General features: G+C 40.7%; 1 protein-coding gene across 5 annotated transcripts in view; it reads right to left on the bottom strand.

The window, feature by feature from the left end:
• The window catches only part of GLRA2 (glycine receptor alpha 2), a 200,542-nt gene that overhangs the window by 116,017 nt on the left and 60,990 nt on the right, over positions 1-23,535 (bottom strand). For all 5 annotated transcript variants that reach the window (XM_029240742.1, XM_029240745.1, XM_029240743.1 and 2 more), the window contains 3 exons: positions 15,081-15,163; positions 12,249-12,386; positions 10,417-10,631 (listed from right to left, as the gene is read on the bottom strand). In XM_029240742.1, coding sequence (XP_029096575.1) covers positions 10,417-10,631; positions 12,249-12,386; positions 15,081-15,163 — 436 coding nt within the window. The remainder of the gene's footprint in view (positions 1-10,416; positions 10,632-12,248; positions 12,387-15,080; positions 15,164-23,535) is intronic.

The raw sequence follows: 23,535 nt of genomic DNA, 5'->3' as shown, positions 1-23,535 counted from the left end.
ATGTAGTGTCCTTCTTTGTCTCTTGTAATAGTCTATATTTTAAAGTCCATTTTTTCTGATATGAGAATTGCTACTCCAGCTTTCTTTTGATTTCCATTTGCAGGGAATATCTTTTTCCATCCCCTCCATTTCAGTCTGTATGTGTGTCTAGGTCTGAAGTGGGTCTCTTGTAGACACCATATATGGGTCTTCTTTTTGTATCCATTCAGCCAGTCTGTGTCTTTTGGTGGGAGCATTTAATCCATTTACATTTAAGGTAGTTATCGATATGTATGTTCCTATTCCCATTTTCTTAATTGCTTTGGGTTTGTTATTGTAGGTCTTTTCCTTCTCTTGTGTTTCTTGCCTAGAGAAGGTCCTTTATCATTTGTTGTAAAGCTGGTTTGGTGGTGCTGAACTCTCTCAGCTTTTGCTTGTCTGTAAAGGTTTTAATATCTCCATCAAATCTGAATGAGATCCTTGCTGGGTAGAGTAATCTTGGTTGTAGGTTTTTCTCCTTCATCACTTTAAATATGTCCTGCCACTCCCTTCTGGCTTGCAGAGTTTCTGCTGAAAGATCAGCTGTTAACTTTAGGGGATTCCCTTGTGTGTTATTTGTTGTTTTTCCCTTGCTGCTTTTAATATGTTTTCTTTGTATTTAATTTTTGATAGTTTGATTAATATGTGTCTTGGCATATTTCTCCTTGAATTTATCCTGTATGGGACTCTCTGTGCTTCCTGGACTTGATTAACTATTTCCTTTCCCATATTAGGGAGGTTTTCAACTATAATCTCTTCAAATATTTTCTCAGTCCCTTTCTTTTTCTCTTCTTCTTCTGGAACCCCTATAATTTGAGTGTTGGTGCGTTTAATGTTGTCCCAGAGGTCTCTGAGACTGTCCTCAGTTTTTTTCATTCTTTTTTCTTTGTTCTGCTCTGCAGTAGTTATTTCCACTATTTTATCTTCCAAGTCACTTATCTGTTCTTCTGCCTCATTTATTCTGCTATTGAGGCCATCTAGAGTATTTTTAATTTCATTTATTGTGTTGTTCATCGTTGCTTGTTTCCTCTTTAGTTCTTCTAGGTCCTTTTTAAATGTTTCTTGCATTTTCTCTATTCTGTTTCCAAGATTTTGCATCATCTTTACTATCATTATTCTGAATTCTTTTTCAGGTAGACTGCCTATTTCCTTTTCATTTGTTAGGTCTGGTGGGTTTTTATCTTGCTCCTTCATCTGCTGTGTGTTCTTCTGTCTTCTCATTTTGCTTATCATACTGGGTTTGGGGTCTCCTTTTTGCAGGCTGCAGGTTCGTAGTTCCCGTTGTTTTTGGTGTCTGTCCCCAGTGGCTAAAGTTGGTTCAGTGGGTTGTGTAGGCTTCCTGGTGGAGGGTACTAGTGCCTGTGTTCTGGTGGATGAGGCTGGATCTTGTCTTTCTGGTGGGCAGGTCCACGCCTGGTGGTATGTTTTGGGGTGTCTGTGGACTTATTATGATTTTAGGCAGCCTCTCTGCTAATGGGTGGGGTTGTGTTCCTGTGTTGCTAGTTGTTTGGCATAGGATGTCCAGCACTGTAGCTTGCTGGTCGTTGAGTGAAGCTGGGTGCTGGTTTTGAGATGGAGATCTCTGGGAGATTTTCGCCGTTTGATATTCTGTGGAGATGGGAGGTCTCTTGTGGACCAGTGTCCTGACGTTGGCTCTCCCACCTCAGAGGCACAGCACTGACTCCTCGCTGCAGCACCAAGAGCCTTTCATCCACACAGCTCAGAATAAGAGCGAGAAAAAGTAGAAAGAAAGAGGATAAAATAAAATAAGGTAAAATAAAGTTATTAAAATAAAAAAATAATTATTAAGAAAAATTTTTTTAAAAAAGTAAAAGAAAAAACAACAAAAAACAAAGAAAAAAACCGGATTGATAGAATCCCAGGAGAAATGGTGAAAGCAAAGCTATACAGACAAATCTCACACAGAAGCATACACATACACACTCAGAAAAAGAGGAAAAGCGGAAAAAATAATAAATCTTGCTCTCAAAGTCCACCTCCTCAATTTGGGATGATTCGTTGTCTATTCCGGTATTCCACAGATGCAGGGTACATCAAGTTGATTGTGGAGATTTAATCCTCTGCTCCTGAGGCTCCTGGGAGAGATTTCCCTTTCTCTTCTTTGTTCTCACAGCTCCCGGGGTTCAGCTTCGGATTTGACCCCGCCTCTGCGTGTAGGTCGCCAGAGGGCGTCTGTTCTTTGCTCAGATAGGACGGGGTTAGAGGAGCGGCTGATTTGGGGGCTCTGGCTCACTCAGGCTCGGGAGAGGGAGGGGTACAGATTGTGGGCCGATCATGCGGCAGCAGAGGCCAGCATGACGTTGCAGCAGCCTGAGGCGTGCCGTGCGTTCTCCTGGGGAAGTTGTCACTGGATCACGGGACCCTGGCAGTGGCGGGCTGCACAGGCTCCCTGGAAGGGGGGTGTGGAGAGTGACCTGTGCTCGCACACAGGCTTCTTGGTGGCGGCAGCAGCAGCCTTAGCGTCTCATGCCCGTCTCGGGTCTGCGCTGTTAGCCGCGGCTCGCGCCCGTCTCTGGAGCTCCTTTAAGCAGCGCTCTTAATCCCCTCTCCTCGCGCACCAGGAAACAAAGAGGGAAGAAAAAGTCTCTTGCCTCTTCGGCAGGTCCAGACTTTTCCTGGACTCCCTCCCGGCTAGCCGTGGTGCACTAACCCCTTCAGGCTATGTTCATGCCGCCAACCGCAGTCCTGTCCCTTCCCTCCGACCGAAGCCCGAGCCTCAACTCCCAGCCCCGCCTGCCCCGGCAGGTATAAGCTCTTGGGCTGGTGAGTGCCGGTTGGCACCGATCCTCTGTGCGGGAATCTCTCCGCTGTGCCCTCCACACCCCTGTTGCTGCGCTCTCCTCTGTGGCTCCGAAGCCCCCCCCCCTCCGCCACCCGCAGTCCCCACCCGCGAAGGGGCTTCCTAGTGTGTGGGAACCTTTCCTCCTTTATGGCTCCGTCCCACTGGTGCAGGTCCCGTCCCTATTCTTTTGTCTCTGTTTTTCTTTTTCTTTTGCCCTACCCAGGTACGTGGGGAGTTTCTTGCCTTTTGGGAGGTCTGAGGTCTTCTGCCAGCATTCAGTAGGTGTGCTGTAGGAGTTTTTCCACGTGTAGATCTATTTCTGATGTATCTGTGGGGAGGAAGTTGATCTCCACGTCTTACTCTTCCGCCATCTTTCCCCTCTCTAGCTATGGGTTTGTCCTAAATGGTCTTTATTATATTGACATATGTTCCCTTTATGTCCACTTTGATGAGAGTTTTTATCATGAATGGATGTTGAATTTTGTCAAATGCTGTTTTTGGGGGGGTCTGTTGAGATGATTATGTGATTTTTATCCTTCTTTTTGCTAATGTGATGTATCACATTGGTTAATTTGCGAATATTGAACTATCCTTGAGTCCCTGCAATAAATCCCTGTTGATCATGGTGTATGAACCTTTTTGTATATTGTTGGCTTCAGTTTGCTAACATTTTGTTGAGGAGTTTTGCATCTATGTTCATCAGTGATATTGGCCTGTAATTTTCTTTCTTTGTAGTGTCTTTTTCTGGTTTTGGTATCAGGGTAATGGTGGCTTCATAGACTGAATTTGGAATGTTGTGTTCCCTTCAGTTTTTTGGAATATTTGAAGAAGTATAGGTATTAGCTCTCTTTATATGTTTGGTAGAATTTTCTTGTGAAGCCATCTGGTCCTGGACTTTTGTCTGATGGGAGTTTTTTAATTACAAATTTAATTTCATTGCTAGTGATTGGTCTTTTCAAATTGTCTGTTTCTTCTTGATACAGTCTTGGCAGGTGTATGCTTCTAGAAATTTGTCCATTTCTTCGAGGTTGTCCAATTTGTTGGCATATACTGTTTGTAGTATTCTCTTACGAGTTTTGTATCTATGTGGCATTGGTTGTTATTTCTCTTCTTTCACTTATTATGTTGTTTATTTGGGTCTTCTCTTTTCTTCTTGGTGAACCAGGCTAAAAGTTTATCAAGTTTATCTTTTCAAAAAATTAGCTCTTGCTTTCATTGATCTTTTCTTTCTTACTTTTGGTCTCTATTTTTATTTCCTCTTTGATCTTTATTATTTCCTTCCTTTTGCTGACTTTGGGCTTTTTTGTCCTTTTTCTAATTCTTTTAGGTGGTAGGTTATGCTGTTTATTTGAGATTTTTCTTGTTTCTTCAGGAAGGCCTGTATTGCTAATAAACTTCCTTCTTAGAACTGCTTTTGCTGCATTCCATAGATTTTGGAAAGTTGTGGTGGAAAGTTGTCTTTCCATTTTCATTTGTCTCAATGTATTTTCTTATTTCCTCTTTCATTCCTTTATTGACCCATTGGTAGTTTAGTAGCATGTTGTTTAGTGTCCACGTGTTTGTTCTTTTCTCATTTTTCTTTCTGTAACTGATTTCCAGCTTCACACTGTTGTGGTCAGAAAAGATGCTTGAAATAATTTCTATCCTCTTAAATTTGCTGAGACTTGCTTTGTGGCCTAGCTTGTGATCTGTCCTGGAAAACGTTCCATGTGCACTTGAAAAGAATATGTATTCTGCCATTTTGGGATGGAATTTCCTGTAGGTACTATCAAATCCCACTGGTATAACGTGTCATTTAAGACCACTGTTGCCTTATTGATTTTCTATCTGGATGATCTGTCCATTGATGTAAATGGGGCATTTAAGTTCCCTGCGAGTATCGTATTATTGTCAATTTCTCCATCTATTCCTGTTAATATTTCCTTTCTGTGTTTAGATGCTCCTTTACTGGATGCGTATATGTTAATGTGTGTAATATCTTCTTCTTGTATTGATCCCTTTATCATTATATAATGCCCTTCTTTATCTTTTGTTACGGCCTTCGTTTTAAAGTCTGTTTTGTCTGGTATGAGTATTGCTACCCCCTGCTTTCTTGCCATTTCCATTTGCATGAAATATCCTTTCCCATTCCCTCTCTTTCAGTCTGTGTCTTTAGTTCTGAAGTGAGTCTCGTAGGCAGCATATAGATAGGTCTTTTTTTTTTAATACAATCAGCCACCCTATATCTTTTTTTATTTATAAATTTGTTTTTTAATTTATTTTTGGCTGTGTTGGGTCTTCATTGCTGTGCACGGGCTTTCTCTAGTTGCAACAACTGAGGGCTGCTCTTTGTTGCAGTGCGCAGGCTTCTCATTGTGGTGGCTTCTCTTGTTGCGGAGCATGGGCTGTAGGTGCACGGGCTTCAGTTGTTGCAGCACACGGGCTCAGTAGTTGTGGCTCGTGGGCTCTAGAGTGCAGGCTCAGTAGTTGTGGTGCACAGGCTTAGTTGCTTCGCAGCATGTGGGATCTTCCTGGACCAGGGCTGGAAGCTGTGTCCCCTGCATTGGCAGGCAGATTCTTAACCACCTCACCACCAGGGAAGTCCCCACCCTATGTCTTTTGATTGAAGCATTTAGTCTATTCATGTTTAGGGTAATCATTGATAGGTATGAACTGATTGCCATTTTATTACTTGTTTTCTGGTTGTTTTTATAGTTTTTCTCTGTTCATTTCTTCTTCTTTTTGTTTCTTCCCCTGTAGTTTGATGATATTCTTTAGTATGCTCATGTGCCTTTCTTTTTAGTTTTTGTGTATCTATTGCAGGTTTTCGATTTGTGGTTGTCATGGGGTTCATATATGTTGAACTGTAACTATACTTGTTTTAAACTGATAGTCATTTATGTTCAAACACATTTTAAAAGATCTACATTTTTAAAACACTTTTATTGGCATATAATTGCTTTACAATATTGTGTGAGTTTCTGCTGTATAACAAAGTGAACCAGCTATATGTATACATATATCTCCATATCTCTTCCCTCTTGCGTCTCCCTCCCTCCCACCCTCCCTATCCCACCCCTCTAGGTGGTCACAAAGCACTGAGCTGATCTCCCTGTGCTATGCGACTGCTTCCCACTAGCTATCTATTTTACGTTTGGTAGTGTATATATGTCAGTGTTACTCTTTCACTTCGTCCCAGCTTACCCTTCCTCCTCCCCGTGTCCTCAAGTCCATTCTCTACATCTGCATCTTTATTCCTGTCCTGCCCCTAGGTTCATCAGACCTTTTTTTTTTTTTTTTTTAGATTCCATATATATGTGTTAGCATATGGTATTTGTTTTACTCTTTCTGACTTACTTCACTCTGTATGACAGACTCTAGGCCCAACCACCTCAGTACAAATAGTTCAATTTCGTTTCTTTTTATGGCTAATATTCCATTGTATATATGTGTCACATCTTCTTTCTCCATTCATAAAAGATATACATTTTTTTACACCCCTCCCGAAACTTTTGTGTTTTTAATGTCACATTTTACATCTTCATGTTTATCCCTTAACTGTTTATTGTAGTTATAGTTGCTTTTACAATTTTTTGTCTTTTAATATTTGTACTGGCTTATTTAAGTGGTAGATCCTTAGTCCTTAGTATATATTTGCCTTTTCTTTTTGGATTTTCCATTTCTTATGGATTCTTACTTTTTTCCACTTAGAGAAGACCCTTTAACATTTCCTTTATGGTAGGTTTAGTATTGATGAACTCTTTTAGTTTTTGCTTTTCCAAGAAGTTTTTACCTCTCCTTGGATCCTAAATGACAGTCTTGCTGGGTAGTATCCTGGGTTGCAGGTTTTTCCCTTTCAGCACTTTGAATATATCATGCCACTCCCTTCTGACCTGCAGAATTTCTGCAGAAAAATCAGCTGATAGCCTTATGGGGGTTCCCTTGTATATGGCTCTGTTTTTATCTTGCTGCCTTTAAAATTCTCTTTATCTTTAAGCTTTACCATTTTAATTATGATATGTCTGTCTGGGTTTATACTGTTTGGGACCCTCTGTGCTTCCTGTACCTGGACATTTGTTTCCTTTTTCACTGGTTTGGGAAGTCTTTAGCCATAATTTTCTCACATACATTTTCAATTCCCTTCTCTCTCTCTTCTTCTGGGGCCCCTATAATTTGAATACTGGTACACTTAATGTTATGTCAGAGATCTCATAAACTGTTGTCATTTTTTTAAATTTGTTTTTCTTTTTGCTTTTCTGATTGGGTGGTTTCCATTACTCTGTTTTCGAGATCACTTATGTGTTCTTCTGTGTCACTTAGTCTGCTACTCATTCCTTCTACTGTGTTTTTTATTTCAGTTATTGAATTCATTATTTCTGATTGGGGTTTTTAAAATATTTTCTTGTTCCTTGTTAACATTCTCACTCTGTTCATCTATTCTTTTCCCTAATTCAATTAACATTCTTATTAGCAATGCTTTGAATTCTTTATCTGGTAAGTTATTTATTTCTGTTTAATTATGTATTTTCAGTGGTTTTCTCTTGCTGTTTCAGCTGAGAGTAGCTCCTCTGCCTTATTAGTTTGCTTAACTTTCTTTGCCTCTATGGATTTAAATGAAACAGTTATCTATTCCAGTCTGGAAGGGGTGTTCATATTATAGACTGTATGTGCCTAATGCCTTTGGTGGGAGAGCAGATTTGATGTGGACATAAGCCAAGTCTTTCCTCAGGATGTGCTGTTAGCTATCACCTTGGTAGGACATGAGGCTGAAGATGGAGGGGCTAGAGTTGTAGCTGGGTGTGGGGTGGGACTTCCCTTCTGCTCAGTGGCCATCACTGCCCTCCAAGTTGCTGGAGTAGAAGCCCTGAGGGTTGGGCCTGATCTGGCTCTGTTCCCTTTAAGTGTCTACTTTCCCCTTTTCTAGCACTGGGACCTTTGCCCCAGAGCTGGGGATTGCTGAGGCAAGGGAGGCCCGTGTGGAGTCTCGGCTCATTTTTGCCACAGACAGATGTCTGAGCTGTCTCCGATGTGCTGCCAGTACAGGTGCCAGCAGTTGTTTCCCTCGACCTGCTCAGATGCAGCCTCGGGTCCAAGTCCCCTTTGTCCCTCACTGCTAATCACTTACCCCAGTCTCTGCCATCCCTGCGCTTTTGTGGAGCTGCACTGCAGGGCAGGCGGGGCCGGTGTGGACTCTCTTTGTGTATTAGGGTAAGCTGTGGTGGAGTGGCCATCATCAGAGTTCTGGGCTGCTTCTGATATGACGTTTGAGTAAGTGCCAACACTGGCTACTGCCGCCTCACCCAGGCTCTGCCCTGGGACTGGGTCATCTCTGCATCCCACAACCAAGTTTTTTTCTCTGGTTGTGGCAGCCCTAGATTCCATACCACACTGCGACGTGGAGTAAGCTTTGTTGGAGCATGCACCGAGGCAGTTGTGGGAAACTTGGCAGCCACTGGAGCAGTCCTCTCACCACCCTCTCTGCCCTGCCCCAGGAGCAAGCCAGTGCACAAGCCCTCGTGCACATGCATGTTCCTCAGGAGCGGGGTCCAGGCTTCCCCCAGCCCTCCTGTTAGTCCCAGTGGTCCTTCAAGCAGCCAAGGGGGCTTGTCTTCCCTGTGCAGGATGCCAGGACTGGGGCTTCCAATTGTGGTTCTCACTGCTCACTCCCCAAGGCGGGCGTCTGTTCATGTGTTCTCCCTTTTCCTCTGAGTCCCCTCCCAGGGGCATAGGTCCTGACCTGATTGCTTTTCTTCCCTTCCTACCCAATTCCATATGTATCTTTCTTATAGCGTTGGTTGTACAGGAGTCTTTCTGCCAGTTTCCAGTTAGTTTTCAATGAGAATTGTTCCATATGTAGATATATTTTTGATGTGTTCATGGGGGGAGGTGACTTCCATGTCTTCCTATTCTACCGTCTTGATTGATCTCCTTTTTAACAATAGTTTTGACCATGTAAAATCACAATGGCTAATAAGAATGAATAACAAATTTGTAAAAAACCTCAAGCTCTCATTTTGAAAGTAAATGACTATTCTTTTGGCAGCAATGAGTAGTTGGAGGCTAAATGTCTTATGTTTTCACATTATCTGCTTGCAGTGTGCCACCAGTACTTTAGCTGTCTAGTAGAATGTAGAATATATTTGTGTGTCCTAGTGTTTAATGTCATGGCATTACAGTGATAGCAGTAGCTAATAAATAACGGGATATAATCAAATGAACCTGTTTGGAAGGAGGTACAGAGGGGATTAGAATTTGTATTAGGCAATATCGATTTGTGATTATGTAGCGGAAAAAAAAGCTGTTACCATTTTTGACATCTGTATTGCAACAGAAATATGACACAGGTATTTCGTACTATTTGTTATTCTAGAAAGTAAAAAAGTATCGGAGACAGATCTATTCCTTTCTCTATTAGCATACAAAATCTAACGTTTATCTTTGGAGGCATGGAACTTGAAAAATTTGTATAACTATTTTCCCCCTATTCAACCCCACTCCATTATAGCCACAGGCCTCTTCTGTACGTCATCTTATCTTCCAACATAGGAGATAATGTGGAGCATTATATAACATTTCTCGTCATGTCAGTTGCAGCACAACTGAACATAAGCCCAAGCCAGCCAAGATAGGGGATTACATCTCAGTTATTTTCTGGAACTGAGTTTTGGAGGGACTGCTAAACCAGTATGAGACAGTGTATACTGAATACTAATTGAACTCAGATTCCTAGAAAATTGAGGCTAATGGCTCAATGTACTCAGTGAAAGGGGGGAATACACATAGGCACATTTTGGGGTGCTGGGGCATTTCACAAGCAGAACATTTATCATTACTTGCTTAACCAATATTTACAAATGCAGAGGGCCGCTCTTACATAAAAAGAGATTATGTAGCCATTATGATTTCTTATTCAGGGTGCTACAAAATGTCCTTCTGTCCCCAGTATCCACTCCACACTTCTCTGTCAACCTGCCACAGTAGCCAGAATTTTCGCCATCTTCAGTGAGTCCACTGTTCTCTAGGTAACTGTGTCACTCAAAATAGTAGTGTTATTAGCCATGAAGGTAAATTAAGGCATAGCAAACACCCGTGTGTCTGATTTGACGCACCCTCATACTGCACCTTTATTTCTTATGCATACTCATCGCATATGGCTTTTCTGTAAATTTGCAGGAGCTTAAGTCACTCTTCTATTACTGTAAATGACTTCACTGAGCACGTGAATCACAATAGCTTCCCCAGTAACTACTTGACAATACAACGTAAGTTGCATCAGTCTTACTCCAGTTCCTGCAAGCTTCATGCCTCATAAACAACATGAGATCAAAAGTACTTGAGGGCTTCTTAGAATTCCTGAGACATGTTTCTGCCTCCACTCATTCCTCTTCTCTCTCAACCCTGAATCTCCTTTCCCCTAATTGATCTGATTATGAAGATCCCCCATGTCCTCAGAGCTCTAACTCTCAAACTCAGCTTTCCATTCTCTTCTTACTGCATTTGCATCTCCAACAGTGCCGCAGGGTAGCAAACATTTCTGTCTTCACAGAATTCTCCAGCCCGTAAGACCTTTGACAAACCTCTCAGGTCACTTGTTGTCAAGTGAGGAGATTTCTTACCTTTGGCAGAGATGCCCTGGAGCCTGAACTCTGGGTGGTCATCGTTAAGACTGTCGTGATGCCCAGTGCAACTCTGGCAGGGGCTGCATCCATGTTTATCCAAAAAGAGACCCAGGACAAAATGACTATCAACAGACTGGGGATATACATCTGGATCAAGTAATATCCCATCTGGCGTTCCAGGTGAAACTTAACCTCGATGCAGGTAAACTTTCCTGGAAACAGGAAGTGATGATTTAAAATCCAATTTGAATTTATCTTTCCCGTTCCAGCCTCCCATTTTATTTTTATTAAAAAGGAGCATTAGCGATGGATTTGAAAGATTGCACAAAACGCTGACACTACACACCCAATTCAACTCTTTTCCAACTCAACCCGTAATGGAAATGACAGTGTGAGAACGAGTGATGTAAAGAGTCACTGGACCAAAACCATGTGGCATATTTAATTTTCAAATCTGTGCTTGTTGCAGCCTGATTATTTAGACAGAGCTTCAGAATTTTCTAGACTATCCATTGGAAAGAAAATATTCATGTTTTGTGGGGGTTATTGTATGTAATATATAGGATATAACATATAACCTACAACATATATGTGTAGCATATACTACACAGCATATAATATATAACATATAATATGAAATAGTTGAAACCATTCCTTCCTAAGTAGTAAAGTTCACATGGGGCTCCTAAAGGATTTGGATAATTGTGTATCTATCTTTGTGTTACCAATAGCAAAAGAAAAATATACATTTGTAGAAACCATGAATATAATCTAGTCACTGTAAAAATTTCATAACCTCCTGGGTAATTGCTTGAGGACACGTAGAATATTCCTAGAATCTGTTTACAGTGTTGCATTGCCTATAAAATAGAGTGCATATAAAGATATTAAAACTTGTAACATACTATTAAGAGACCGATGTTCCTGCCCCTTCCCACTTTCCTTCCTCTTTAATTGGCTTGGAGTTAGAAACACAGAAGGTAATTCGGCTTAGCTCACACAAATTATGAGGTAGGGTTGGGTTCTTCTTGGCCAGGAAGGACACCTTAGAGTCCGGTTTTAGTTATTTCATAGGAAGCACTGTTGACTTCTGGAACAAGTGTTCATGGACCAGAGCAGTCACTGAACAAACCATCATGTCTCGACTGCCTCTCCTTGATCAGCTGTGTGGCATCACAGACGAGGATGTTCATAGGAAAGGCTATCAGCTTTACTCGGCGGGCATAATCTTCCGGGGAACAACAGATGCCCACTTGTTGCTACTACCTCACATTCTCCCCCTGACCCATGTGTCTGTCAGCACCACAGACAATGCGTGAGTTTAGAGCCAGCTGACTCCCCGCAAGCTGATTTTCATGCACGCTGTCTATAGGACTGGAGAGTACAACAGCTGTATTTCTGGGTTTGCGAAGACCTGTGTTATTATTTCTGTCTTCCACTAAGGCAGAGAGTGCAAATTGACCCGGGGAGCTAACGTCAAGAATGGATGCTGGGAATGGGCGAGAATTCATACACTTCCTGCACCATTTACAAGGTCTCATACACTTTTCCTCAGACTCATTTGATAGTAGATGGTCAGCAAGAGAGCAGCAAAAGATCCCCAAATCTCTTTCCTTCTCTCCGTCTTTTGGAAAAATTATCTGTTGGGCTCCCTGACCTGTTCGAAAGGATATAGGCATCTTATGTGTTGAGGGCATTTTGACCCAAGCCCAGGACAGTGCCTCATAGCTCCACTTTCTTGGTAAATATGCGGCAATTAAGGTGATGGGATATATACTCCAAGCGGCAGATGGAGCCCACTTGGGTTTAGCAGCTCAAAGGAAACTTACCAGTGTTGTAGTGCTTTGTGCAGTAGCCGAGCTCCTTCTCTTCTTTCAAAATGAACTGAGGCAGTGTCAATCCTTCAGCAACTTGAACTGGACCATCACTTAACCACTCAAATATCAGGTCATTCATTGTGTACCCAACTGCAGTAAACAAATGATAGTAAAAAATTGAATGCATCTTTCCAAGAAAGCTTGAAAGTCTAGCCACGTAAAGAAACAAACAAGGACATCATCTAAAGCGACATATGCTCGATCAATTCAAGAGCATTTTTTAATAAAAGAGCTGCAATCATCATGACAACTACATGTCATTGGAGCCAAAGAAATGGAAGACAACAAGCTATGTCTGAATGATTGTTTTTTCTGTGTAATGGGAGAATGGAACTTATAAAGTCCATTTTTCTTCTGCCCACTCTATCCACTAAATGTTTCTGCAGAACAAACAAGTAAACAAACAAAAATCCTTTGAAGATTGTCTTTACTTTAAAGAGCTGTGTCTGTGGATATCCATTAAGACAATGCAGTTCATGGCACCAGTCTTAGTATTTGAAATGAAAGGCATTCCGTTTTTTAAAAAAAAAAAAAGGGAATGGATTTATCACAGGCCTGCTTAAAATATTTCCATTGCAGACTTGGCCCCTCTCCTAGGGTCTATTAGCTTTGTTTTGAGAAAGTTTATGTTCAAGTCATTATGGTCAATCCTCAGTTACTTTAGCAAGCGGGGAAGGCTATAGGCAGGTAACCTAAGAGGAAGCTGTGGGATATGCAAATCAAGCATATTCATTTGTGCTGGTGTCTTGCTAAAGGGGCCCACACATCACAATGATTAATATGAAGTAAAACAGATTCTCTGTTATATAAAGTCATATTGTTATATGACTTTTGAACCATCCAGAGTAAGACTGTTACCAGTTTAGTAAACCGAAGTTAGCACTTAGCCTCCAAGCTCCTGCTAACTAGGTCATTATGTCAAGGGCTTCTGGGTTTTTTACACCCCGGAAATGAAGGCTACTCTTTTTTCAGGCATCAGTTCTCCCCCTTCTTTCTTTATTTGTGATATTGGAACTCTAAAAGGAGATTGAGGAGGACAAGGGTTATTATGTGAGGTTTTGGCTGGCCAGTAACCTCAGCAAGTTTATTAAGTTTATAGATACGTATTCTTGTTTACTGCAAGGTAGTGACTCACCAAAGCTACCCAGAAATCAATGGCAAAGTTAATTGGAATCTACTTTCCTCTTTCTTTGGGCCATATTTTCCATTCAAAGCCAGAAAATAAGAACAAGCAAGGAATCACAAAGGGGACTTCGTATAAGCATTGATGATCCACAGAGAGAATGGCCAACCCTGTCTCTTCCACATCAGTGCTGCATGAGCCCTTCTTGAGTATCTCCACCAAATACTAGAAACTTGCCAAACACCCCCTGTTCTTGTCTGGTCAGCTTCTTGCTGACCACTACAATAATAGTCCCTGTCAGCCACCTGGAAACCCCAGCTGGGGGCAAACAGAAGAGGTAAAGATGTGGGGAAGGAGGACTTGATATGAGGGTAGAAAAGTAAAGAGCAATTCCCACCCTTCACAGTCAAAGTCAGTGGTAAACACATCACTGCTTCTTTCACTTCATTACTCCTAGGTCCTGCAAGGGCCAAGCATATTTACTAATTGGAGTTTTTAAGCCTTGGAGGAGCCTCAGATGACAGCTATGGTTTCTGTTTTATAGAGAAACTAAGTGTTGGGTTGAGTCAGGGGAGAGTTGGGAGCAGTAGAGAAGTCACAGAGAAGGAATCATTATGTAGGAAAAAGTTTTTCTTAACTGTCTTCTCAAGAGAAGGGGCGATAAGGAAAATATGAATACATAAAGCCTATTATAAACCAGAAATTCTCATTTTATTCCTGACAACTTCTTCAAACAAAGATGCTTCATTATTTTGTTTATTTTTGTAGGAAGTTTCAAGGGAAGTCTACAGTGATTTTAAATGATCAGAAGGAAACCCTGTCACCGCCTCTTTTAATAATAGTTGATATGTCTTTTTACATTTGTTATTTTTCTAAACCAAGAAGTTAAAAGTATTTTCTTGCCCCTGCCTCATTAAATCTCCTAACATCCCTGTAGGTCAGTAGCACTTATTATTCTCTGCATTTTACAAACAGAGGAACTGACAGAGCAAGCCAGGAAATATTTCATGTCTCCTGTCTAAAAATCCCATTACCTTGGAGGCATCAGCAACTTACGGCACATGTCAAAGATTTCAGTGGCGTCAGGGCCATGACATAAAGGGGACAAAGTAGTAGCATTTTCCTATTCCCTTCACCAGGCCTTTGGACATCCATTGCCCATCTAAGGGAGATGCCTTTATTCCTTATCATCTCATGCCACTCATTTTTGTTTCCTCCTCTGGCTAAGGCCCCTGCATCTTGTCCTCAAATCAATTAGCCCTTCCTGCCAAAATTCCTTTGGGGTGAAGGTCTATACAAGCATGAGATAGAAGGAGATACAAGTTTCTGACTAGAATGTGATTCATTATAGAGGTTAAATGACTAATAATCTTAATTTTCCCAGGAGACATTTTCATTTCAAAGAAAAGCTTACTAAATCAGGCTCATTTTTTGAGGAAGGGCAAGTTATTTGGCATTTTACCTTGAAAAATGGTCTTCTCTCTATTGGATATAAGACATGCACACACATTCACTTTTGCTTGTCCTTCCCTTAAGGACCTCGGGAGTTGTTAAATACGTAGAGAATGAGTCTTACGGGTTTTTTCTCCTTAATGGCACATTGAAAGAACCAGGTCATTGGTTAAAACAAGCAGGTGGTCATTTCAGTAGTAGTGACTTACAACTCTCCAGCTGCATTGTACACGTCTGGACATCCATTGGAAAATTCTTCAAGTCCATGGGACAGGATAAGGTCAAGGTGAGCCTTAGCAGAGAAAACAAATTTTTAAAACAAGTTTTTAATTTTTGAGGTCTGGTTCTTGAGAAGCAAACCAAAAACACATTTTGCATTAAGCAGAGTGACACTGATTCAAGTAATGAAGTCTCAGCTCTCACTCAGGAAAATGCTTTCTAATTTTCAAATGAACAGTAGTCATTGGTAAATTTTTAAAATACTATAGAATTTTGCTGTAACCCCTTACTCTCCATTTCCCATCTTCCAGCCTCTGAGTCTCATCTCCCCAGTGGCACTGGTCTCAAGTTTATTCTAGAATCAAGAAGAGCACTGAGAAATAGTGTAACAAGAACCGTGGGCTCTTCTTACACACACTGATGTCCAAAAGGCGTAAAGTTTGTACTGCTTTAGAATTGGACAGGTGGCCTTTGCTTCAAGGACAATAAATGATGTGATAAGCATAATTGATTGTGATAAGTATTCGTTCTCCTTCCATCAGGTGGGCAAAAACTTCAATATCTTTTCATTTGCTAACTACATGGATAGGTCAGTTGTACATTGTAGCATTCATTCTAGAATTTTGACAAGTCTGGAGCGGGTAATCCTTGATCTAAAAAAAACAAAACCATTTGAGGATGGTGGCTTGTATAAATACATAGTCTTCTCTTCTCTGCACCCTGGGGGGACTACTGTGCTCCCCCTTTCCTTAACTTTCCAAGCTCCAGCCAGCTCTGATCAAGTCTTTTATCAGGATATTGATTAAGCCACCACCTCTTTTCTACTATTTCCTTTTTTAGTCCTCAAGGAAATGGTACACACCTCTTGCTCTTCAGTTTTTCTATACCTCAGAGATTCAAGGGAGGAAATTAAGGTTGAGAATCAGCAGACCTGTGTTCCCTTTCAAGTACTGCCTCCAACTGTCTCTGTCCCCAAAGCAAGACCTTAAATTCAATAAACACGCATCCTCACCAAATGATGGGGTAAGATCAAATGATGCTTATTGCCATTTAGCTCTAATACTAGAATCCTTGTTATTCTGAAGTTCACTGCTCCAACTTCTGTTCATTTTCTCTCAAACATCTTTTCTATCCATAGACCCCTCTGACTTTTACACCATTACCTAAACTCTCCCTTTCTGTCATGCTCTCCCCTCCTGGTTCCCTTCTCTTTCCTTTCTCAGCTTCATGTTATACCTTCTATACAAGCCAAGACAAAATTAAAAAAAGAGTGGCCCAGTTACTTTAAAGAAAGAAAAGATTTGGGATTTGAAGTGAGGTTAGACAAAGAATCCATGCTGACAGTCTTCAAAATCATCAAAATACAACAGTGACTGGGAAAAGCAAGATACAAAACAGTGCAGTATAATCTCAATTATGTAAATATGTTTTCAATATTGGAAGTAAACACAACACTATATTAAGAGCAGATAGTTCTGGTTGGTGGGATGATTCATATTTTGTTTTACTCTGTTCATTCTGCATTATTTATATTGACAAGTGTAGGCTAATCTAAGATGTCCGTCTTTATGTAATTAAACATGCCTTTCTTTAAACAATAGCTGAAGGGTAAAATTATTAAATTATGTTTTATTCAATAATGTTTTGCTATATTATAATTATATTATTATTAAAATTTTGCCACAAACATACAGTATTTCATTGCTAAATAAATTACCTACCTTCTCTGAGCTATTCTGAGAACACAAATACCATGTTTCTAAAGGAAAAACAATAGTTTTGGGTTCTAAACTTCTGAGTTAAAACAACATTTTAGACAGGAAAAATAATTTTTGTCAGTTGTGGAGTTCATTTAGAGATAGCAGTATAAATATAGTTAAAGATATTTACATTTCTTCCCAGCATAAAGACTTTTTTTTGAGATTTTATTTTATTGAGATCAATGCCATGAACTCTTTAAAGTAAGGGAAGAGTGAAAGAATCAAAATGAAAATCTCTAGTAATCAAAAAATTTTTTAAATTTGACACTTTATTAAGGGAGGGGAATCTCAAAAGGATCTGTGGGTTTAAAACTGTTACTAACACAGTAAGAATCTACTTATTCTTTTCTATTTTTTTAAAGAGGAAATACATCAAACAAAAATATGTCCATCATATAAAAATAATCAGAGGGCATGTGTATAGTTTAAGTGAATCAAAACTAGAAAATCTGGAAATTTCATTATGATTTTGAAAAGTTTACTTTTGAGAAATTAGAAAATAATAATAGCAAAAATGAATACAGCTTAAAAACATGCAACAGGAAATTCAGTTGTATTTTGTTTGCTATGGGAAACAACGCAATTTTAGTATTCTTAATCATAGGTTTGCTGAATACAATTCTTCTGTGAACTTTTCACATTTGTTTAGGGGGAAGAGGCTTCAGACATGATATTTCTGCCTTTGTGGCAGATCTAACAATCCTATAGGGACCCAGAATTATTGGGGTCAAAACTATTAACAGCCATGGAAAACCCCACTGAGAGAAATTCCCAATGAGCCTGAAACTCTCTCTGAATTTTGTCTTAGCTGAGAACTCAGTGGGTATTTCCCTTCTTCCTTATTTATTTTTCTAATTTCCTTTCTAGGTAGGTTTTGTATGGGAACTCAATGGGTGCCAATAACAAGGAGGCAAGTTAACAGCTCCCCACTTTGCTAAATCACGTCATCCGCTGAGCAAATGGGAAGCGATTGGAAAGATCTAATCAGTTCTTTCATGGCCAACAGAGCCCATAATTTATGATGTCTAGTGTACCACACATCCGCAGGCCTAAAACCCAGACTTGCCTTTTACTTATTTTTTTCCTTTTCATTGAAGCGTATATTAAACACAGTAAAAATACACAAATCTTAAGTTACAGCGTGATACCTTTTTGCATCTATACCCACCTGTTTAACAAGCACCCAGACCAGACTTAGAATATTCCCATCACCCCAGAACATTCCCATGTGCTCTCTTCTCAGTCAAGAACCTTCAAAAGTAACCACCACTGCTTTATTTAAAAGCTATCTTTTAATTTAAAAACATGAGTTTTGGGGAAAGAACGAGACGATATTATTTTGTACAGAGATGCAGAAATTGCACCAAATAATACTGACACATACAACATATACTAAAATGTGAACTATTTTTATCCCCTTTACTCTGGCTCTCCATCTTTTTTTTGGGGGGGGTCTCACAGAATTAAGTATTTTTATTGAAAGCCAGATTTTTTGCTAGCAGACAATGCCTACAGCATGTCAGATTTGCTCTCCTCTTCCTCACCATCTAAAATATTAAGGCCATTGCGTGTGAAGGCAGTGAGCTGAGGCCACCCATCTTCCATTTGACTTTTCTTAAAGAACTCATTCCCTGAAGCATTGTCGCGCATCTCCCACTGTCACTGTGGCGACATGCATGCATTCAGGGAGCCCCTGCTCCTGTTTGCACAAGGGAAGGAATAAAGTTCCCTTATAGAGGCCCTACTTCTTTATAGAGAGTAAGAAGGCTGAGTGAACATTTTGATTTTAAAGGCAAAAGGATAAGACAAAGCACAGGAAGTCAGCTTCCACCCAAATCTCCCTCGCCTTCCTTACTACTCTCCTATTCATTTCACCTTGCCATCAAACCAGCTCTTGGGTTTATGCCTTATTTAAAGTTTAAAACAATGATAGATGCAGACATTGTAAACTGAGTTAATGTTATACTTTGTAAAATCAGATATATTTTTAAATTTACTTATTTCTCTCCTACGCAAGGTTCTTCCCTTATGCAAGAACCACAAAGGCTACAACTGTCTCTTTTTCACCATCTAAAATAATGCCTTCAACAGATGAGGTATTCAATAAATATTTGTTGAGCAAATGAATGAATCTTCGTCCTCAAGCTCTGTGGGAGAACGTAAGGCTTTTATTCAGCAGAAATGGGAAAGGACAGAGGATTTAGAAGAGAAGAAGGGTCATCTGAGCCCACGGGGTGTTGCCAAATTCCCAGACTGGCAAAAGAAGCCTGAAAGCTGGCCTGGCCCTTTCTGTAAGTTGCTAGCATTTCTAGTGGGAACTAGAAATAAGGCAAATCAAGCTGAAAGAAAGCCCGGAAGCCCTGTCCACCTGTCCTTGAGCCTTGCTCAGGTAGCTGGGTCCACGGCCAGGACTGTTCTCCTATTGCTAGAAGCATGCGAACTGATCACTTAACTTTATAACGTCATGGCGGACAGGAGGTTCCTTGACTCACAAAGCAGCTACTCGTTCATAAGGCACTCAGTATTAGAAGTGGAAGTCCATTCCCAGCAAAAGATTCTTGAGGGAAAAAAAGCCACTTGAAGAGAAAACGAATTTTCAGGTGGAATTACAAATTGTCATTAGGGATCTTCCTGCTTAAAGCAAAGATTGCCAACATCCTCTTTTGAGAGAGTGAATTCTGACGGTTATAGTAGTCTGTCTTGTTTGGAAAGGAGGGGTAAGGGGATGCTTCTGTGTTTCAGGAAAAGCAAGAGTCTCAGGTATATTGCTGCTGTTCCTCTGTCAGAGACCTTGCTTAGCACACTCTGTGTAGCACACTGCAAACCCTAGCAGTACACAGAAATATCAGAGGGGACAGAACCTGTGGTGTTCTTTTAGGATCAAAATACTTAATAAGGAAAGATAAGAATTCAAGTGATGTCGATAGTATTGATCATCATTCTCTGAGCACCTGCTGTAGGTCAGGTGCTCTCATTATTTTGCAGTCATGGAGTACCATCCCACGAGGCACACAGCATTCCCTGTCTTTGAGATAAGCACAGTGGAGCTCAGAGAGGTTAAGCCGTTTTCCCAAAGTCACAAAACCAGTAAGCAACCAAAGTTAGATTTGAACCCAACTTTAATTGATGTCAAAGTTTATTTATTATTTTCCACTCTACCACATTTCCTCCTTAGAAAAAGAATCTGTTATCATCCTCTTTTGTCTGTGAAGCTAGCAGAATAGGTTGTAGACCTTTCATTTTTTCTGCAGGCATCCAGGCTTCCCATGACTTTTCCTTTTAAAAACTCCTCCAGCCTCTCCTGGCCACCTCACAGAGGAGAAGCACCATTGACTGGGGATCTAGGGACCTGGGTGGTGGACCATGCTTACAGAGAAAGAGCAATTTGACCCTAACTAAATCTCTGGGCCTCATTCCTCACCCACGACCCCATCCTGCTCAAAATTTCTATGATTCTAAACTGTAAGTGACAGTGACCAGCATGAAGATTTCCTCTTATAGGTGAATTTCCACTCTTGAATATGATGAAAGCCTTAAGTCCAAATAATAATGCTTCTTAAAATTGGAACTTTCTGGTAGTTTGGGTATATAGGTGAGATATTTGTTGCCCCCGTAGGGCTTTGTCATCCAACATCCTAGAATGCTGTCCACTCTTTCTCCAAGAACATAAGGACAGCCTTACTGTACAATGTAGGTCTGTTGACCCTTTCCTCTCAGGTGTACCTGGAAATCTCTAAACCATGTGACATTCTAACGTCAGGGAGATTTGACAGGATGCATCATGTATTGAACAAGAGTGTCCTCCTAACCTACCTAGACCTTAAATGAAATTAGCGTGGGGCAAGTTAGAAGTCAAGTTAAGTGTGCATCACTTATTTATTTTTTTTTAAAGATTTTTTTGATGTGGACCGTTTTTTAAAGTCTTTATTGAATTTGTTACAATATTGCTTCTGTTCTATGTTTTGGTTTTTTGGCCACGAGGCGTGTGGGATCTTAGCTCCCCAACCAGGGATCAAACCTGCACCCCCTACATTAGAAGGCAAAGTCTTAAGCACTGGACCACCAGGAAAGTCCCAGATGTGCATCATTTATACAACTCACACATATGGGGAGAGGGAGGGAAGAGTTAGAGGAGTCATTGGATTAAAAGACCCCACCAGGCTGGTTGTCTGATCAAGATCTCCTTTAGCACCATGGGTTTCGAATTCTGGTGGGCGTAAGTGTCATCTGAAGGGCTTGGTAGGAATGCAGGTTCTCAGGCCCTCCTGAGAAGCAGCTCAGGTAAACTGATGCTGGTCTTGTGGAGCACATTTTAAGAAGCTCTACTTCAGCATGTCCCAAGGGAGGACTTTTATGTACTGTCCCTGTGATGGACTAAAAGGAGAAAAATTTGAAAGGGAAATAGGAAGGGATTGAGAAAGGGGTCTGTGATTTTTCAGTAGCTCTAGCACTCTCTTTGGAAAATATGACTTTCTACTTGAAACCAGGTCCAGCCAGTGAGGCCCAAGTAGGCTTCTAAGTGATTGGACCGGGGGTAGTGAGACAAGGGGGCTTAATCACGAGCCTCAGTCACCATGGAGTGGCATGCTGGTAAGGTCAAGGCAGTAATAACAAGGTCAGTTCATTGGCACCAAGAATATGGTGGGTGTGGCTAGAAAACTGGGAACGCTGCTAAGAGGGGTGGAAGGTACAGCAGAGAGGAACCCAGACCAGATGCTTATTAACACACACGAGTGTGCAAAGGTGGACAGTGGAACTCTACTCAGGGCGCTGTCTCTGGTCTCTGACTAGAAAAATCAGCCGCCGAGAAATTTCAAAGGAAATTGGGGTGGTGGCTGCAACATTCACTGCATGAACCCAACTAAAAATTTACAAAAGCTCCTGGTACTGAGCAGGGAGGAGGTCAGAGCGTGGAGGAAGACCAGCTCCAGGTCTTCCGTGAGGAGGGATTCGGGTTAAACAGAACTCCACCTGGGCTGTAACCTACTACGTCCATTTAGCAATTTTTGGCAAGCATTTATTGAGCCTCATGCTTATCAGACACTTGAAATAAGTTTCTCTCTTGAAGGAGATCGTAGTTTAACATTACTAAGATATTAATATATATGTGTATATATGTGTGTGTGTACATACATATATTCTTTCAGTGGAGTCTATCCCAGTAGTTCTGCATTTATTATTCAACTTTTTAAAGTTGTTTTCAAATTCTCATTTAAAGAATCCTTCCAGATTATGTAAATCAGACATAGTTGAACTAAATCAAGTAAAAGGCTTTTCATTCTCCCTTGGGGCCTAAATAAGCGCTCACACTGATTGGGTAGAGCAGATAACCTACCCTTCCAGACCTAGATCCTGAGAGGGCCCTTTGGGTCTGTCAGGGAAGTATGACTTGCAATAATCATTTGATGATCCTGAATCAAAACTCAAGGTACCCGCGAAAGGATCTTTATCCACAGAGGACAAAAGTAATTGGTCCAAGTTTGGCTAGGCATGCAAGGCATGAAATGTGGCTGTGCTTTTTTATATAAGTAAAGGTTGAAAATTCATGGCTGCCAAGTATAATGAGCTAATAGACATTTAGCTAAAGGCTTCCATGACTATTAAGATGCAAATCTAGGGAGAGTATGGTGTCTTAAGTACCGTTAGTCATTTCCTCCTTTGTCTATATGAGTTGATAGATTCTCAGGTTCCCTACCCATATCCCTGAGAGCAGACTTTGATACTGAGAGTATCAAACGGAAGGATGAACCTAGGTGGATAACAGGGCTCAGAACCCTGTGGCTAGGACACCAGAGAGAAATCATTTTTTCAATATTGTCTAGGGCTGAAAGTAAACCCCAGGTTGGTCGTAAGCTGTGCAGTTAGACTCTATCCCCTTAGTTAATTCCAAATAAATATAAAACCTGTTTTTCCATGTCGACCTTGGGATTTTCAGGAGATGAATGGCAACACTGCTGGTTCATCAGGTGTTCTACTCCTGTCCCCTGACTAAAATGCCAGTGGCTGACTAGGAAGGTCCATGTTTACCAAACATTATAAAGGCATCACAGAAAATACCCATATGCATTGAGCACTACTAGCTGGGAAGGACAGAAATACAGTATCTGCTCCCATCTGTGCCTGGTCCCTTCAGAAAATGTGCACACATATGGTGGGCCCGTGTTAATTAAGTCCAAATATGGATTGGATTCAACTTGGAGAGCGACTGATAAATCTGCAGCTAAAACTTTTCCAAATGTTTTGATATTTCCTGAACGAAAATGTTTTGAAGGTGGTGAATGGGAGAGGGCTAAATGGAACACCATCAGAAAGGAGAGCTCAAATTATCAAAGATTCATGTAACCAATTCTGCCCACAGTTTAGTTACATTTTAAATTTCAGTCATTTCACAGCTAGTATTTATTTATACAACCAAATATTCATGAAGATAAAATGTTATTAGCCTGCACATTAAAATAATGACAACTGACTTGTCCACAGTCACTCTATTGCCTCAGTTCACAGCTATTTAATGGTGACACTGAGGTGAAAAAAGAGGGAATAGCACTGTATAGCAGTGTTTTATTTGGGATTATTTTACTTTTGGTGAAAGAGAAAAAGAACAAGTGCTTGTGAACTGCAGATATGGTTTTAAGAAAACCAAAGTAACTTTTCATCTGCTGACAGCTGAGAGCAAAATTGTGCT

The sequence above is a fragment of the Monodon monoceros genome, unplaced genomic scaffold (genome assembly GCF_005190385.1).
Source record: "Monodon monoceros isolate NGI ecotype Baffin Bay Population unplaced genomic scaffold, NGI_Narwhal_1 Super_Scaffold_22, whole genome shotgun sequence".
NCBI classification, from domain to species: domain Eukaryota; kingdom Metazoa; phylum Chordata; class Mammalia; order Artiodactyla; family Monodontidae; genus Monodon; species Monodon monoceros.
This window is presented reverse-complemented; position numbering and strand designations above follow the sequence as displayed.